General features: G+C 52.5%; 2 protein-coding genes across 5 annotated transcripts in view; both read right to left on the bottom strand.

Annotated features, from left to right (window-relative positions):
• SPEN (spen family transcriptional repressor) overlaps nucleotides 1-9979 on the bottom strand; it is a 59556-nt gene extending 49577 nt beyond the window's left edge. For 2 of the 3 annotated variants that reach the window (XM_058161471.1, XM_058161473.1), the window contains exon 1: nucleotides 9468-9979. In XM_058161471.1, coding sequence (XP_058017454.1) covers nucleotides 9468-9550 — 83 coding nt within the window. In that variant the 5' untranslated portion in view covers nucleotides 9551-9979. The remainder of the gene's footprint in view (nucleotides 1-9467) is intronic. The other variant, XM_058161472.1, reaches the window with a different exon arrangement.
• Nucleotides 9980-12645: 2666 nt separating this feature from the next.
• On the bottom strand, nucleotides 12646-17537 carry FBLIM1 (filamin binding LIM protein 1). Of its 2 annotated transcripts, XM_058161500.1 has the most exons (8): nucleotides 17353-17537; nucleotides 16462-16633; nucleotides 16205-16332; nucleotides 15653-15737; nucleotides 15369-15538; nucleotides 14531-14709; nucleotides 14276-14393; nucleotides 12646-13595 (listed from the first exon to the last, which is right to left on the bottom strand). In XM_058161500.1, exons 2-8 carry the CDS (start codon nucleotides 16625-16627, stop codon nucleotides 13437-13439), a joined length of 1005 nt encoding a protein of 334 aa, XP_058017483.1. In that variant the 5' UTR covers nucleotides 16628-16633; nucleotides 17353-17537; the 3' UTR covers nucleotides 12646-13436. The 2 variants fall into 2 exon arrangements, with proteins under 2 accessions (XP_058017483.1, XP_058017484.1); XM_058161501.1 differs by lacking the exon at nucleotides 14276-14393.
• Between the last annotated feature and the right edge of the window lie 313 nt (nucleotides 17538-17850).

Genomic DNA, 17850 nt, shown 5'->3' with positions numbered 1-17850 from the left:
ACTATTAAAAAAAAAGAGGGGTGGGGAAATTCTTCACCAAAAACAGTGCCGCTATTTAACAACGGATCAATCCATTACTTGTTCAAGATCTCTACAGTAGGCCAGCCTAGAATGCCAAAAGCGTGAGATAGCTCAGTGGGACAACACCTACTTCCCATGTGGGTCTGCCTCTGCGGTGACAGGAAAAGCATGTGACCCAGAGATCGCTGGAAAAAACATCCCCAGTTACTGCTGAAAACATGACGCTGTGTGACAAACTGATAAGAGGCAGACCAACAGCTACAGCAGCTTCTGGAGGACAGAATCTATATCCGAAGTTGGAATCTGGAGCAGAAATGGTGGAGACAAAACTCCAAGGGAAGAGATGTGGAGCCAGGATCTCTCCAAACTATGCAACAGCGCAACGGTACTGGCCAAGGGGGTTGCCAGGTGTCATATCCAAGGCAGATGGCTCGACACTCATTGACCCACACCAGAACGCTGGAGGGTGGTGTGTGAGGATTTGCTTTAGATCGCTCACTCCTATGGACAAGCAATTGGAATAAGCATAAAGTCTGCTTTCAAAGGATGCGACGGACACCACCGTGTCTCTGGCTACAACCCCCCCCCCCCCCGAGTTTCCAAATGCTAAGATATGGAAGGCAGCATTTGGAAAGAGTTGTCTCTATGATCCACACTCTCAGATTGCGTGTGCTTTACCCTAGCCTACAATCACTCGGGCCTGAAGGCTAATCTGCCTGGCAATCCGACCCCAGCCCCACCCGTTGGGTCTTCTCCAATCCGCTCCTGTGTTGGCAGTTGCCACTGGGAGGGGGAGCTGTGTTGCTTCATGCTAACAGATCTGGAGGGGGAGGGGGAAGACCCGCAGTGCTGCAGCCTGCGGGATCAATGCCCAGCAAGAAAGAGGATCCCCGTGAAAAGCTGCCGGGGGGGAGGGGCTAACGAACTAGGCGTGTGGCTTCAGGGAGAGGTTTCAGGAGCCGCTTAATGTCTGTCCAGAAAGCGGAAGGCTGAGGAAGAGGCGGGCACCCACGTGAACTGTGCCCTCCCTCCCCATCTCTGCCCAGCCTCAGCCTTTCCAAGAAGGCAGCTCTTTCCCAGCCACCAGCACAGAGAGCAAACAGAGCAGAAGAGGGAGGGGGAGGGGGCCAACCCGTGGCCAACAGGAGGCTTTGCTGGGGAGGTTTTCTAAAGGGCTTGCTGCTTGCATAATCCATACCAATGAATACATGAGCACTTGCAGCACCGGGACAAGCCAGTTTTGCTTCCCACCAGCACTAAAGTAGGACATTTCTCCCAGAAGAATCCCTGGTGCTGCCCTGGTTCTATGCATTAAGTGCTACACCTCCAGTTTCCACGCATACCTTTAATAACTCCAAGGAACTTCAGTCTGTTTCTTCTTAACGCCTCAGTCACAATGGCCAAATTCCTCAGGCTATACTAAAATACCCTGTTTCCCCTCGAAAATAAGACCTCCCTGGATAAGAAGCCCAACCGGGCTTTTGAGCACATGCACTAAAATAAGCCCCCCGAAAATACCCCCCCCCAAAAAAAATAAAAACGCATGCGCAGCCAGTCACCGCCATTTCCTCCGGTTAGGGTTAGGGAGACAGAGCTGGCAATCAGGTAAGACGGCAAGAGGAGCCCCGTCTTGCTCCACACGCTCCAAAATAATAAGACCTCTCTGAAAATAAGGCCAAGCGCTTATTTCGTGGTTCAAAAAAATATAAGACAGGGTCTTATTTTTTTGGGGGGGGGAACACAGTAGTTCTTCAGGTCTGTTCCTGATTTAAGCAGGATACTTTTATTTCTCTGGAGCAGACCTTGGGGGCTGGAGGGTCAAGGCCCCAATGTGAGCCTGCCTTCCTGCCTTCTTCCCGCCTATAGGTGCAGACAAACCCAGACAAAAACAAACTCCAACAAACAAACAAACCCTAACCCAGACAAATGAACTCACACAGTGATATGAAGGAAGCAGGAAAACAATTCTGGGCTGTTGTAACATCATCTAATTGGACATGGATAGGTATTGTAATGCTGGTCACACACAAAAAAACAAAAAGGGGATAGAAGTACACCTTCCCGTGTCAGTCAAGGAGCTCATTATAAGTGAGGGAAAATTCAAATGCATGTGAAGTTGACCCCAGGAGATGGTAAAGTTAAGATGTGCAGCTGGCAGGCCTAAAACAGCTGGCTTTAGGAGACCTCGATATTAATTTTCAGTTCCATTCCTTCCATGGATTATTAATCAGGCCCCACCATCTTTGGGCAATTGCAGTAAGTGCCTCTTTCAGAGCTAGCCAAGTGTTCCGAAAGGAAAAGCTACATATAGCAGCCATTTGCACAGTTGGGTGCTGTTGTCTGGAAGTGATCCAGGTGCCAAAAAGCGCTAGTAGTGAGTGTGAGGATTTTACTCTGATAACCCTAAAGCGGGAAATGCTTTAGAAAGGAGCGCCAATAATATGCTTTGATGGTCCTCCTGGTATGTTGTCCCTGGAGACTGTCTGGTTCTTCATTGAAAATGTATGCTTAATAGTCCTTGTAGAGGAGGATGAAGTAAAAGCAGATATTTATTTGAGTTCTCCAGCCCCTCCCAACCGTCCAGGTACTGAAAACCAGTATTACAGGAAAACAAAGATGGCAGCTGCAAAAAAACCACTTCCACTCATATTGAGGTGGCTCAGCATCCCGGCTGGATTCACATACTGCACTCAAGAGCAAGAGAATTCTGTAACCTTGGTAGGTCAAAGGCAAGCATTTACTTCTCCACACTGTGGACTGAATTCCATAGGCAACTTCCATCGAAAACAGCTTCTTCAGAATCAATTATGAAACCCAAAAGCCTCTTGCTACTTTCAAGGCCCTGCTTGGCCAACCTGGCTGCCCACAAACCACAATGAAAGTCCCTGGGAACCACATTTTTTTAAAGCCTCAGCCCCGAGTCAGAATCACACATTTACGATGTCTTTGTGCTTCCGAAATCAAGGGTCTGGAAGCCAATCGCGCCCAATGATGAATTTTAAGGCACAACCTATAGCATCAAGACAAAACAGACAGCTAACTGAGCAGAGTTCAGGGGACCCACAGGGAAAAAATTATCAGTGCATGCAGGCCACAGGCAATGACTGGATTAAGCACAAGGACTTTCTCAGCTATCAAGCTTCACTCCAGAAAAATTTGCAAGAGATAGACTCTATAGCATTGTAAATGTAAGCATCAAGATAAGGAACTCCTCAGCCCAGCTTTCAGCATGACAAACCCCCTCCCCCCCACTAGACTATAACTTCTATGAGCTCCTAATCATCAGGCGTATTGGTTGGAGCTGAGGAAGTGGTGGTTCTGAATTGTTTTAGCTAAGTTTAATGGACTCCCTATTAGATATGCCCAAATTCACAGGAGCCAATTAAGACTTCTGGAGCTAATAAACATTAAAACATTTGAGGAACACCTTATCCAATGCCAGAATCTTAGGACAATGGTTAGAAATAAATCCCACTCAACTCAGTGGGACTTCTCTCGCTGACTTACTTTGGGAAGATTACGCCTTTCAATGAATACCATTCTTAAGTAGCCAAGCTACTTGCAAAACAGTTGAAGGAGCATATTGTGCAATGCCTAATAAAGTATAATCAAGGTGGCTTGCGATGAGGAAGACCCAAAGCAAAGTCTCAGGTGACCAAAATGGGTCCAATCGTTATTTCACACCAATTAAAGTTATTATGAGAACTGTGAGTAAATTATCTTGAGATCCATGAGTGGGGGGAAAAAAGCAAATATAAATGCAGTGAAAATAAAGAAATGAACACGATACGGTTATGCAGCATCAAAAAGAGCTGGGAGGGGCTGCTATTAATCGGAGAATTCAGAAAAGGGCTACTGAACTGGGACCATGGTCCTTCTCATGAAGCCATTTAAATAGGGAAGAAAATACCTTAGATGACATTTCAACGGTTATCAGAAACTTTCTAGGTTTGAGGGAGCCGTTGGCTTTTATCTTTTCTGAAGCGTTATTTATAGAATGCTATCAAGGGCACCAAGAATCCTGTGTGCTGTGAATGTTCTTCCGTGCAGGAAATCTACAATGTAGGTCATGACTACCTTTGCTTAAAAGGTGCAAATTCTACTACGGGACAGACCTCCAAAGTCCATGCTTTCTAAGTGCCCCATGACCCAAAAAGGCTATTCACAGCAGAGGAGCACGGTGAGAATTTCTCAGGAAAGTCACTGGCCGTAATTCTGCAACGTTTAAGCTAGAAATTATAAGCTGAGGGGGAGCAAACCAAAGGGCCGGATTCATACACGGCGCGACAGACGAGCCAGGGAGGGAGCGACCAGAATTTAGCCACTGGTGATGGCTGAAGAAGTCAAACGGGAGAGATACTTGCTCCTTTGCAGCAAGCTGAAAGAATGAGCTGGACGCCCCCCCCCCATAGGTTTCACTCAGTAACCTCGGAGGAGGGAGATCTGAGGCCTTCTAGCTGTCAAAAGAGCAGAGCCATTCTCCTCGCAATAGGCTGGAGTTTCTGCAGCCGTGCTGCCACACTTTCAAGGAGAAACAAAAGAGTGGGTAAAGTTTAAAAGAAAAGGCTGCAATAACATGATGAAGCAAACTCGAACGTCAACTCCAATTATTCTGCCATGTGGGGATTTTGGTTCATGCTGGGAAGGAAAGCCTACTTTCTCCGCAACCACCTTCCCCCTTCTCTTGTCATTTATGCAGCAGGGCCTGCACCCTTACACAGAAAGGAAAGGAACACAGTACTTGTCTTAAGAGAGCTATGCATAAACCTCAGGCCCATCGGCCCACCACAACTTCCAAGTGACCATGAAAAGACAGCCTGGTTATCCAAGAGAATGGCTAAATGGCTTTTGAACTGTGCACACCAGTGACTGGAAGAGACACGTGTGCCAGGAGCATATCAGCTCTGCCAGGGTTCAGCTTGCCCTGCAAAAGAATGAACCGGTGTAGCCATGAGATGGACCGGATTGGGAAAGGACCAGGAAATCTACACACACACAAAAAAAGCCCTTTTCCCCAGGAAAGTATACTTGGAATGTTTGGTATTTAACTCCATCACGTTAAGGCTTCCAAATATGAACAATGAGATAAGGAAAACTGCCTTGGAAGCCCATCTTACTCTTGCAGTGCCTATTGTTTCATTTATTTCTAAAAAAAAAAAAAAAGAGGGGACAGAGAAAACGACACCAACTTACTTGTTCTGCTTAAAACAGACTGCTGTTTTTCTCTAATTAATCAAGAGGGAACTGCTGGACATTTGGCATTCATGCAGAGGACAAACTTTGCTATATTTAGCCACCCTTTCTTGCAAGCTGCTCTGCATCTCCTTCAAGAGAAGCACATACTTTTCAGTGCTTCAATTTTTACAAATAATTGAGAAACAGGATTGTGTAATACTTTCACAACCAATCATTTCGTCAGATTTCTATCAAAAAAAAAAAAAAAGGACAATCTAAGAGGTTTCGGATTCCTGGAATGTTTTCATAGAAACTCAGCAAAAAATAAAATAAAGCAAGCAGTAGAAGAGACCAATATGGATGGATTAAACGGGGCCTCTATTTTTAAACATGTAGTGAATTAATATGGATGGGGGGGAGGAAAGTAAACATTGCATCTGATGCACTGCATCATTTTAAGAGCTTAAATGAGAGGTTTTTCTTTTAAGAGCTACGTGTCAACTTCTCTTTCACCTTCACAAATATGAGCCCTTGTCATTGGTTACCGGAAGTTTCTAAGGGCTGCAGGGCTATTTCTCCCCTCCCCAAAAAAACCCCACTGTAAATTAATATGCACAAGCAGAGTAGAAATTATATATTTACATACTATCTTTCCTAACAAGTTTCCAAAACGGGGATAACCGAAATTATCACATCGGATTCTAAACAGTAGTTACATATATGTTAAAGGTCATCTTAGAAGTGTCCTTCACTGATCATTCCACTGATTAAAAGAGCTGTATAATTCAAGTGTTTGTGTCATTTCCCCATGACTCTTATTCTCTTAAGTGTGCCCTGCTTGGAACAACTGATTTTTCACATACCAACATAAGCCGTATTTTATTTAGAATTCAAACATATATAAAACAATATAGTTCTTCCAACTGACAGGACACTTAACCAGTATCAACTAGAATGACTGAAATTGACACAAAGGATAAATAGTGAGGTTCCCTCTATTTAAATTCATAATCTTTAATATATTAAGAGAGCCATAGGCAGCTTTTAGGTTGATTTTCTTTTAAGGCTGTTCACACGGCTTGCTCTTTGCAAATTCTCTGTCCTATTCCCAGGCAGGGGGGGATGGGTGGGAATTTTTTTTGCCAGAGACTGGTCAAAACTAAAAAGGGGACTTTTCTCCCCTTTGAGCTTCTCTTCTGGTAATTAAAATGCACAGAGTTATAGACAACTGCAGGAGTAGTCTTTTGTTGGTATACACACCCTGCAGCAAGGCAATGCAATTGTTGTGCAACCTGTCCCCTCCCCCACCTAGGGTCATACAAAGAAAGGGCCGCCCTGTTGTACACAGGCAGCATTCACAGGCATCTCTTGCGGACCAAAACACAACTACAATTCCGAGTGATAGTTAGAAGGCTGGTAACCCAAATGATTGAGGAAAAAATATACTGAAACATCAGACTGAACACTGGCCAAATAAACTGGCTTTTTAAAATCCAACCACACTTGGGCTTATGTGAAAACTGGCACATTCTTGGAGGGGGGGTGGGAATAAAAACCAGAACCTTCCGTCTTTCTGACTCATCTCTAAGCAACAGCACCATGGCAACTTTATCCAGCATTAGAAACCTTCTGTGGAAACAGGGTGGTAGGACAGGAGACAACATGCTGGAATGCCAATTTTAATTCTCATTTAATTTCCTCCCAGCAATTGGGGCACAAGAAGCCCTTAGAATCCCACGACAAACCAGCAGCCCCAAACCAGCGTTGCCCTTTCTCCAAAAGGAAAGTTGAGGCAATTCCTCCAGTTTTATATAGCACATCCACAATCTGTACGATACAGTTTCCCGACTGGAGGAAAATTACATTTTTGTGGCATCCGTATTTAAACGTGTGCCATGTTTTCTTTTTAATTTTTCTTGCATCACTGGTTCCTATTATTTAGTGCAAGGTGAGAAAGGAACAGTATTTGCCCCCTGTTTGAAACAGGAGGTCCCTTGTGCCTCAGTTACAACTGCTCTTTTCCAAAGCATCTTCTCCTTCTGCATGTTTTGAGGGAAAGCTCTGCAGCTAAGGTTGGCGGGGCGGCAGCAGCAATCAGGGAGCCAAATGAAATCTCTTGTTACGCAGCTCTTCTGATGCTGCTGCTGCTGCTTCACAAAGCCCCCCCCCCACCTCCTCTATGTGCAGCTTGAGGCTCTATTCCTTCCGACATAAACTGGGACTCGGCCGCCATTTTAGAAAGGCATTCATACAAGCCAGCACTGCGCTAAACCCTCCGAGAGAGATGCATGTTGTTCTCTCCTCTCCAGCAAAGGGAGGATCAAGGAACAGTTTTCTTTTTTAAAAAGCTGGGCTGCCAAATGATGAATCAGGCTCTATGTTGCTAATCACAGCAAGTACTACGAGACTGTGTGTGTGCGCACACACACACACACACACACACACACACACGTGTGCCTTCCTCAGACACCAATTCAAACACACAAACAACAAAACAACACAAAGGAAAACCACTAGGAAAGGACCTTCTCAGCTCCCACGCAAGACTTGTTTTGCATATGGGAACTCCCAACACTTTAAAACCTTTCTACTATTATCTATCTACTAGATAGTAAGACCAGAATAAAAATCCACTTCTGATTTTGCAACCTGCGTGCCTCGACTCTGAATTATTGGGGGGGGGGGAGAGAGTAATGGGAAGCATCAATTCTATTCACTGAAGGACAATCTTTATGTATCCTGACCATCAACAAAACAAGCTTCCGTTTAAGAACACAGGGTAATTTCACTATCTCTTTCCCCAGATTCACCAGTCAAGCTTATTCCCCCATGAGGTAACCATGCAAGTCTTATTTTTCCCATGATGACTCATTAGGTACGCTCCATAATCTTCCTAAACAGTAGGAAGAAAATTACAAGAAAATTGGCAATCCTCTTAAGTCTTGCACTGAAAATAACTTCAGCTGACCCAGATAGGGGTCAAGAATGATGCCCCTCAGTTTTCCTTCACAATGCCATAATAGGCAAGACCAGAAATAATTATTTAAGACAGATGTTTCTGCAACTGTTATCTAGACTGCGTCCATCATCACACAAAAGCCATTCCATGTAGCACCATGCTAGTGCTATTTGGCTACATGTATTTTGTCCAAAAGGTTTCTCACTGGGTGAATTTTTACGGCCAGAAAAAAATATATATATATCTCATGAATGCAAATAAGAAGACTGAGCTACTGTTCAGTATTAGGCCATCCCGGAAATGTTCCACAGCAACGGAACAAAAGGAAGTTGGAATCAAAAAAGGATTTCAGTGTTCTAGTCACTCGAAGTGCTGCCTAAATATCCACGTTCCAGTTATTTCTTTCATAATTCCTTAAGAATAAGAAAACAAAGAGCCCCAAAATTGCCACTTCGCGTGAGGGGTGTGTGGGGGGAGAGAGAAAAATTCAAGCACTCAGTAGTCCAGGATCAGAGTGCGGGGGAAAAAAAAATAAGATTTTTTTTATTTTTTATTTTATTTTTTAGCACGTGAAAGTGGTTTCCATCCCAACACGCTCTTTGAAAATCCCAGTCCGACGATGACGACGTGGAGGAAGGCCCGGTGCAGCATCTTTACTCTGCCCGTCTCTCTCTTTCTCCATCCCATCCGGCAAGTGGTCTGAAGGCTGTGCACCTTATGTAAGTAGTTTTGGGTGGTGTTTTTTTTTGGGGGGGGGGTCCACAGCTTCTATAAAACGCCCCGATATGCAGAAAGGAGTCCAGAGAGCCTCTTTTTCTCAAGAACAAAAGCAGCAAAGCGGCATTAGCTCCTTGTCGGGGCTTCTTCTCCAGAGGTGCAGTCGAAGAGGGGAGGGTGGGTGGGTGGGTGGGTGGGCTACAGAAGCCGCCAGATGCTCCATGATGACAGGTTGTCTCAAGGCTGATTCTTCTTGGGCCCGGGCTCCCGAGAGGCCTTCTTAAATCCCGGGCCTCGATCGGGCTTCCCAGGCACCATCCACACAAACACACACACACAGAGCGGCCTCCTCCTCCTCCTCCGAGGCTCCCCCTTTACCCTCGGAATCACCCCTTGCAAGGGACGGGCTCCAGTCCCGGAGGGTCAATCAACGGGTTCCCCTTTTCCCAGGACCCGGCCCGGCCCACAATTACGGCCGTCCCCCTTTTCAACCGGAGCAAAGGCCTCTCTCGGCTCTCCGGCCTCGTCCCGATATCCACCCCACCCCCCACACACGAATCTCTCTCCCCCCCCCCCCGGCGGCGGCCCCGCTCACCGCTTGAAGTGCTCGATGATCTTCTCCTCGCGGACGTTCTCCGGCAGGTTGCCGACCCAGAGGTGCCTGGTCTCCCGGACCATGATGCTGCCCCCGGGAGACGGGGGGTCCTGGCGCCGCCCGCCTGCCGCCGCCGCCTCGGCTCGGCTCAGCGCCGCGAGGGGGAGCCGCCGCGCCTCCGCCGCCGCCGCGCCCGGCCCGCTCTTCCTCCACCACCGCCGCCGCCGCCTCCCTCCGCGGCGCCGGTGGGAGACACCATCCCACCGGGCCCCGCCGCCGCCTCCTCCGTAGCCGCCGCCGCCGCCGCCACTCCCGCGCCACTTGGCCCCTCGCCGCCGCCTCCTTTCGCCGCTCCGGATGCTGCTGGTGCTGTGGGCGGCGATGCCGGTGATATTGAGGGGGCCGCCGCCTTGACCGTCGTCGTGCGCGCGTCCTTCTCGGCGGCGGCGCTGTTGCTGCTTCAGCCCAATTTCTCCTCAGAAGCCGCAGCAGCGCCGCGCGCGGCGTCGCTCTCTCTCTCTCGGCCGCCCGCCCGCACGGCGCCTGCGCGCTCGGCCGCCACCGTAGCCAATCCGCCGCTGAGCACCCGCCTCGCGCCCCTAGGGCGCGCCGCCTATTGGGCGGCGGGAAGCGCGCGTCGGACCGCGGAAAGACGCGAGCGGGGGGGGGGGCCGGAGGCGAAGGGGAAGAGCTTGCGCAAGCGCTCTGGAGACTTCTTTTTTCTTCCAGGGGAACAGGAGAGACTTCAATAGCAGGCTGGGGGAGCCGTGAGAGAATCCTGTCCTCGATACGCCTCTCGGCGGCCAACGCGCACGCGCAGCACGCGTTCTCTGGCGGAGCGAGGGGGGCTGTCATCTGCGCGTGCGCCCTTCTGTGGCCTTGCCGCCGTCTCTCCTCAGCGGCGGGGGAGTTAGCGGGTGCCGTTCACAAGTAGTCCCACACTCGCGTGTGCGGGATCCGCGCCTTCAGTTATTACGTCCCTTCTCGGAACTGAGCCGCCCCCCCCCCCCGATCTCAGCGAGCCCGGGCGCTTACTACTACAACTCCCATGCTCCACAGCCCACTTCCCCCCGGTGTCATCCTCACCCCGGGCTGCCTCCGCCACCGAGGACCTGACAAACCCAGGGAAGGCCCTAAAGCGACTCTTTCCCCTCTCCCCACGCGCGCGACCCGGGGGAAGCCGAAAAGCCGGGGGGGAAAGATCCGCTCCGCCGTGTCCCGGGAAGGCCGCCCCGCCCTCGTGCTTCGGGGACGGCCGCCATTTTGTCGCGCCTGCCTGGCCGGGCGGCCATTTTGTGACACCGGGGCGCCGCGGCTGCCCTTCCTTCGCGCGTCCGGCAGGGGCGCTGCGCAACGCCTTGTCCCGCTCGCCGCAGCTGAATTAAAAGGGGGGGGCTCCCGTCCGCCGCCCCCCACCCTCTATTTATTTTATTTATTTTGTCAAACGCAGCAATATATATAAGTAATAAGCATGAAATAACCCTGTGCAACCAATTCCTCCCCCCCCACACACCAAGGGATTGCTTGGTCAGGAGCCCCCCCCCAAAAAAAAATATTAAAAAAAAAATAAAGGACGTTCTATAGATGTCCTAGAGTGAAGCTTGGTGCAGGATTGTCTTTTTTTTAAAAAAAAAAGCTTTTTTAATTTCAGGTTGTTTTATTGCACGCCTCCCACCGTACAGGTCAAGGGAGATAGATGCCCTTTTGCCAGCCTCTGAATCGAGAGAGCTTCTTGCAAGGAGGGGCGCCCGGATAAATCCAACACCCCCCCCAAAAAAAACTTCCGAAGGGTACCAATGCTTGCAACCCACCCCGATAGCCAGGCGCTGCCTTTCTTGGGTGGTCCTGGCAGGCCGGCGTGGCTGGCTGTGGAATGGCAGAAATGGCTTTTCGTGATATAAAACAGGAACAGAGTTGGAAGGGGCCTCAGAGGTCATCTAGCCCAACCCCACACCTCTGCTCACACAGGGAGGCCTATACTAGGGATTCGAACCGCCGAACTTTCTGGGCGACAGCCTCTGAATTGGCGAGGAGACCGGCGGGGTGTCCGGATAAATCCATTCCCCAACTTTCAAAGGGCACCAAAGCTGGCGCCCACCCAGCCAGCCAGCTAGCGTGGCACCGCCTTTCTTGGGTGGTCCTGGCGGGCCGGCGTGGCTGGCTGGGGAATCGCAGAAATGGCTTTTCGTAATATAACAGTAACAGAAGGGGCCTCAGAGGTCATCTAATCCAACCCCCCTGCTCATGCAGGGAGGCCTATACTAGGGATTTGAACTGCCAAACTTTCTGGGCGACAAGCTTGGCGTCTCAGCCACTTAGCCATGTCTATGCCCCAGAAGGTGGATTGGAAGGTTTTTTTTGGGGGGGGGGGTTGTTTCTCCCTCCTTGAAAACGTTTCGCTTCTCATCCAAGAAGCTTCTTCAACTCTTGAGCTGAAGAAGCTTCTTGGATGGAGAAGCGAGACGTTTTCAAGGAAGGGGGGGAGAGGAGAACCCACCCACCCACCTAAGAAAGTCCCGTTGCCTTTTGAAAAGCACCTTTGGGACCAATGGTTTTAAGTCAGAGATCTCCAACCTTGGCGACTTTATGACTTGTGGACCATTGCTGGCTGAGGAATTCTGGGAGTGGAAGTCCACAAGTCATAAAGTCGCCAAGGTTGGAGAGCCCTGCTTTAAGCGACTGCCAAAGGCTCTTTTGTCAGAGGGATGAAGCCCAGCCTCAGCAAGGGGGTGAGGGAAGAAGCTGCCTGGCACCCGAGTAGCAAGGAAGGGGGTTCCTAGGACTTGGAAGCATCCAAGGGAGCCCCAAAGGAGCAACATCCATCTCTTCCCTCCAGCCGTGGCCCTGGATAGCGCTTGGGCAAGGGCAACACAGACAAAGGGAAGCCGTTAGCAAGCCGCCTCGACTTTGCGGGGCTAAAGTGGGGAGCCAGTTTGGCCTCTCCGTTTATTGGCACTCTTAACTCTTGGCCCAGCTGGCCAGGACTGACCAAAGCAAAGGGAAAAGGCTTAAGCAGTTACCGAAGAATCAAAAACGAAGAGCCTCCGATGTGCCTGCTCCACAAGGCTCTTTTTCCAGAAGCCCCTCTCCGTCTTCCAAGGGGGCAGAGCTCCTGCCCGGCTCCCCAATGTTTTCAAGTCCCGCTTGGCTAGCAGCAGCGGTGCCCGCATCTTTCTGATTTGCAGGGAGGTGGGTGGGTGGGGGGACCCAAGTTCCAGAGCTGGGCTGCCCCCTAGTGGAGGAGACGGGTACTAACGGGGAGAAGTCCACTGAAAACTTGCTTCTGCCCAGGTGTCCCCCACCTGCGGGGCTTTTTCTCCGATCTCCTGGCTGCTGGGCTTGACTCAGAAGAGGGGCTTCTTTGGGGTGGGGAGAGCAGGATTAGGGGCTGCAGGATTAGAGCACTCTCGGATCCCTCCCAACCAACCAACCAACCAACCACGGAGCAGCTGGATGGCCCACAAAGATGGAGATGCTACCTGGCAATTTGTGGCATGGGGTTGCTGCTTCCCTCTCCACAATTGTTGCCTTAGGTCAGGTGGTCCTAGAAGCTCGGGCTGTCACAAACAAGGCAGAGCTTGGGGGAACCTGGGAGGGCCAGCTAGGGGCTTCCCTCTCGAACTCGTATGGCCGTTTCCTTACTCTACGCCTCCTAAAGGTGGATTACTAAGCACCCTGAGCCTCTCCTCTCCTCCCCTTAAGAAGCTGAATCCCGGCTGAGGTTCCTGTGGCGCCTCCAGCGGCAAAGACAGCAGAGCACTGCCCCTAGCCGGCAGACATAAGCGGGGTGTGTTTGTGTGTGTGGAGCATGGCATCTTTGGTCTGGTGGAAGAGGGGCAAATCTCGTTCCACAAGGAGACTTGCTCTCAGTCCCCCCTGGCCCGCTCCCCAAGGAGGGGGGGAAAAACACTGAAAAAGGCTCGCAGACAGAACAAGGGGGCAGGGAGGAGGCGCAGGTGGAGCACTGGGCTAGCCCTCCTGGCCCCGATTCCGAGCACGATCAGCCTCCGTCTCTTCCGCGGGAGGATCCTGGGTCTGCCAGACGTAGCAGGCTCGGCAAAGGAGGCGGCTGCCAAGAGGGTAACACCCGTCCTCGGTGGGCTCCAGGGACAGCAAGACCTGACACATCTACGGGCCGAAAGAAACGAGAAGTCGGAAGGGATCCCTCGCTTGCTTTGAAACCCTCGTCCCCTATTGCCAAGAACACTGCATTAGGGCAGGGGTCCTGGAGGAGGGTGGAAAGACGCCTTTTCTAAGTCACTGAAACCCAGCTTGGAAGGTCGTGGGAAAGGGAGTTTCCGGAGCGAGAAAGCCGACTTGATCTCCACAAGTCAGAGACGCTTCACGAAAGAGAGGTCACGCGACGATGCTGGGCATCCTTCAAACGAAGGCCTCTTAAGACGACACCCCCCCACCCCATCAGCCAGTGGTAAAATTCAATTTTTTTTACTACTGGTTCTGTGGGCCTGGCTTGGTGGGCGTGGTAGGGACAGGATCAGTGGTGGGGTTCAAATAATTTAACGACCGGTTCTCTGCCCTAATGAGTTCTTCCAACAACCATTGGAAGTTAACAACCAAACTGCTCAGAAAGTTAACAACCGGTTCTCCCGAAGTGGTGCGAACTGGCTGAATCCCACCACTGGACAGGATACTGCAAAATCCCCATTCCCTTCCCCACTCTGGGACCAGCCAGAGGTGGCATTTTGCCGGTTCTCCTAACTACTCAAAATTTCCGCTGCCGGTTCTCCAGAACCTGTCGGAGCCTGCTGAACGGCACCCCTGCCCTCAGCCCAGTTCCCCAGACCCACCTCACACCGATAGCAGTCCTCATGGAAGCTTCTGCCCAGACACTCGATCCTGTAGGCGTCCCTCCCGTCCTGCGGGATAATGGGCTCCTCACACACCCCGCAGACGGGCGCAAACCTCCTGGAAGGCAGGCAGGAAGGCCATCATGCTGCGGCTCCCGTTTTAACTCTGGGGTGGGACAGGGGTTCTCCCGCCTTTTGTCCCTGTGCAAAACACACACCCCTCCCACCCACACCCAAAAAGCCACGGTGCTGTACCGGTAAAAGTCTGGAAGGCAAAGCGCCCGCTGGTCGTCGTCCACGGCAAAGGCGTCGCTGCCAATCTGTTGGCTGCAGGCCACGCAGGTGAAGCATTCTGGGTGGTATCCCTTCCCCACAGCCCACACAATCTCACTGAGGATGGAGGCTTGGCAGGCATTGCATTTCTCCAGGGTCTCCTGTGGTGGACAGGGAAGGCAACAGTCAGGCCCGAGTCTCCTCCTCCTCCCCCCTTTGCCATGCCAGGCTGGCCATCGCCTAGGCCTGTGATGGCGAACCAGTGGCATGCATGCCACAGCTGGCACGTGGAGCCGTTTCTTTGGGCACGTGAGTCGTCATCCTAGGTCAGATTGACCACGCACGCGCACGCCTCCGCCACTCGATTTTCGTGTCTCTGCCGCACATGTGAGAGACACGCGTGTATGCCCATGCTGCCCCTCCCCTCCCAGGAGTCTCCACATGGTCCGTTTTGGATACTTGGTAAGTACAGGGCTCGTGCGGAGCCTCTGGGAGGGCAAAAAAACAGGCCTACCGGAAGTCCGGAAACAGGCCATTTCCGGCCTCTGGAGGAGGCAAGTTTTCACTCTCCTGGAGGCTCCAGGAAAGCCTCCAGAGCCTGTGGAGGGCGAAAAACGGGCCTCCCGGAAGTACCAGAAGTCTGGAAATGGGCCATTTCCGGCCTCTGGAGGCTTTAGGGAGGCCTGCACAGGATGTGTGTGTGTGTGTGAAGCGTGCATCATGGGTGTGAGGACACGCATGTGCACGATAGCGCGTGTGCGTGTGTGTTTGGCACCCGAGGGGAAAAAAAAGGGTTAATCATTACTGGCCTAGGCCTTACCTGATAGCAGGCCAGGCACAGCGGCCGTCCCTCTTTCTGATAATAGCTCTGCCCCGCAAGGCTGCTGTGACACACCCGGCAAGTGAAGCAGGTGACGTGGTACTGCTTCCTCATGGCCTCCAGAGCAACAGCATCGGGCGAAATGCCCTTATGACAGAAAGCGCAGATATCTAGGAAAGGAATCGGGGAAGACCCACGGGGTGGTCAGCCAGGGGTTCGAGTCGTCTCCCTGGGACACTGAGAGGCAGAGACCTCTCAGTGGGAACCGGGCAGCAGCTCCTCACCTGGCGCTGCGGCCTCTTCCTCCTCCACCTGTCCATCTGTCCAGCCGAGAGGCGAGGCCGGCTGAGGCTCTTCCGCTTCAGAAGTCTGGAAACGAGAAAAGAAGCGGGTTGAGTTAAGCCAAGCGCTTCGGAAAGGAAAGTCGCTTTCACAGTCTGCCGAAAAGAGGAGGAGGCACAGCACTGTAGCTCTTGTGGGTCAATTTAATTAAAGATTCCTTCCCCTTTCGAGACTCTTCCGTGGTTTTTTTTGAAGCTGTGAAGAGGGTGTGTGGAGGCTGAAACGCGGCCTTGAGCCTCTCTAAATCGCCTCAAGGCCAGTCCTTCTCGCTTATTTCGTTTTAAAAAGCCAGGCAGTGTGTCTCCAGATGGCATGATTACAGAGAAGGTATCGGGGTATCCCCAGGTGGCCGTTACATCACATATTAAAAACTTGACGTCGACAGTCAAGCCCGAGTTTTAATTCTGCTCCCGCAGCCCAGCTGCCTGCTTCCCTTGGCTCTCCCCCGTACGGAAAGGCTCGGAGGTCGTCTTTGTCTGCGGAAAGAGGATTACCTGCAGGGAGGTGGGCAAGGGGGCTGCTCCCTTCTGCAGACCGGGGCCCAGGGTCTCCACCCGGAGGGAAGCGGGCTGCAGAGACCCCAGGACAGCCTCGACGGGAGGCGGCAGCAGGGCAGAGGAGCCTGCAGGAGGGAAGGAGAGGGATGTGGGTTTTCCAACCAGCCAAGAGCCTTCTTCAGCCAGAGAGAAACGGCAGGGCTGAGGGTTCCCACTTAGCCTATTTTTTTTGAGGGGGGGGGCAGGAGCCTCACCTGCATCCGGAGTGTTGCCGGGCCCCCTCCCCTCTTTACGCGGGACCGGCTTCTCGGTGGGAAGGAGCAGCGGGGCCTTCGCGGGACCACCGCAGCCCCTGCGGGGCGGCGCAAGGATGATGAAGATGGAGGAGACCATGCGCTTCTCCGTCTTGTCCGAGAGCATCCCCACCTGAGGAAAAGGGGAAGGGCGGCAGGCAACCTCAGAGGGGCTCTCCCTCCAAGACACACACACACACACACACACACACACTCCTATCCCACCAGAGAAAGCCACAAAAAGTTAAGGAAAACATAAACCTTGCAAAAAAAAAAGAAAAAAAAGCGCACCCACCCTCACAGCTGATTCCCAGGCCTCGCCCACCCCCCACTTTTTCTTCTGTGCCCAGGACTTGGTTTTTTTTGGGGGGGGAGGGGAGCTGTCTCCTCCTCAAATGGGCAGGAAGACCTCCCCCCCGCCAGGGAGGACAAGCGCAGAGCCCCTTCCTACCTACCCCCCCCCAGCATCCGCCCCTCTTCCCCCACCCCAGGAATAGTGGGGTGGGGGAGACGCCCCACCGCGGCTTTCCCGTTCGTGGGGGTCCCAGCTTTAAGGGGCGGGGGGGCTGTTTCCGCGGGGCAAAACGGCTGCCTGGTTGGGGGGGGTGAGAAAAGGCAAGTGGGGGGAGAGACTTTTCGGGGAGGGGGAAGCCCCCCACGCGGGGAGTCTCTTTGCAACTTCGCCCCTCCCTAGGAAGCAGCGGCTGAGCGGGAAAAGGGGGTGGGGTGGGGGAAAGTTTGGGGGGGCTGCCCGGGGAGCATCTGGTCCCCGAAGACGCCCAAGGCAAAGCGGGGTGTTGGGACGGGCGGGGGGGAGTCGATCATAGCTTGACCGCCGCCCTTAGACCTCACCTGGAAGCGGCAGCGCAGGCAGGCAGGCGGCTGCTTCTCCCTCCGGCCGTCGCTCGCTCGAACACCGCCTTGCCTTGCCTGCCTGCCGGGGATCCAGCAGCCGCGCCCCGCTTCGCCCCGCCGCCGTGGCCGTAAAAGGCGAGGGGGCGTCCAGCCCAAAAAAAGCGGCGCTTTCTTGTACCTGCCCGTCTGCCCCTCCCTCCCGCGCCCCGCCCTGGAACTGGCCCCGCCCTCCTTCCTCCCCTCCCCTCCCCTCCCCCTTGGCTGCTGCCCCCACCCCCCAAAAAAACACACACAGCTGGATCGCGGGACCCATCATCCCCAGGTCTTGGGCGGGAGGCATCAGAGCAAACCCATCTTGCTGGGTTTGAGCCCGGAAGGAGGGTTGTTGGCTGGGGCTCCCTGGCTCAGCAGGGGGACCGGATTCCCCCCCATCGAACAGTAACAAGAGTTGGAAGGGGCTTTGGAGGTCATCTAGTCCAACCCCATCTGCTCACG

Source organism: Ahaetulla prasina, chromosome 18 (genome assembly GCF_028640845.1).
Source record: "Ahaetulla prasina isolate Xishuangbanna chromosome 18, ASM2864084v1, whole genome shotgun sequence".
Classification (NCBI taxonomy): Eukaryota; Metazoa; Chordata; class Lepidosauria; order Squamata; family Colubridae; genus Ahaetulla; species Ahaetulla prasina.
The sequence above is the reverse complement of the archived record's forward strand: the minus strand, read 5'-3'. Positions and strand labels throughout refer to the sequence as shown.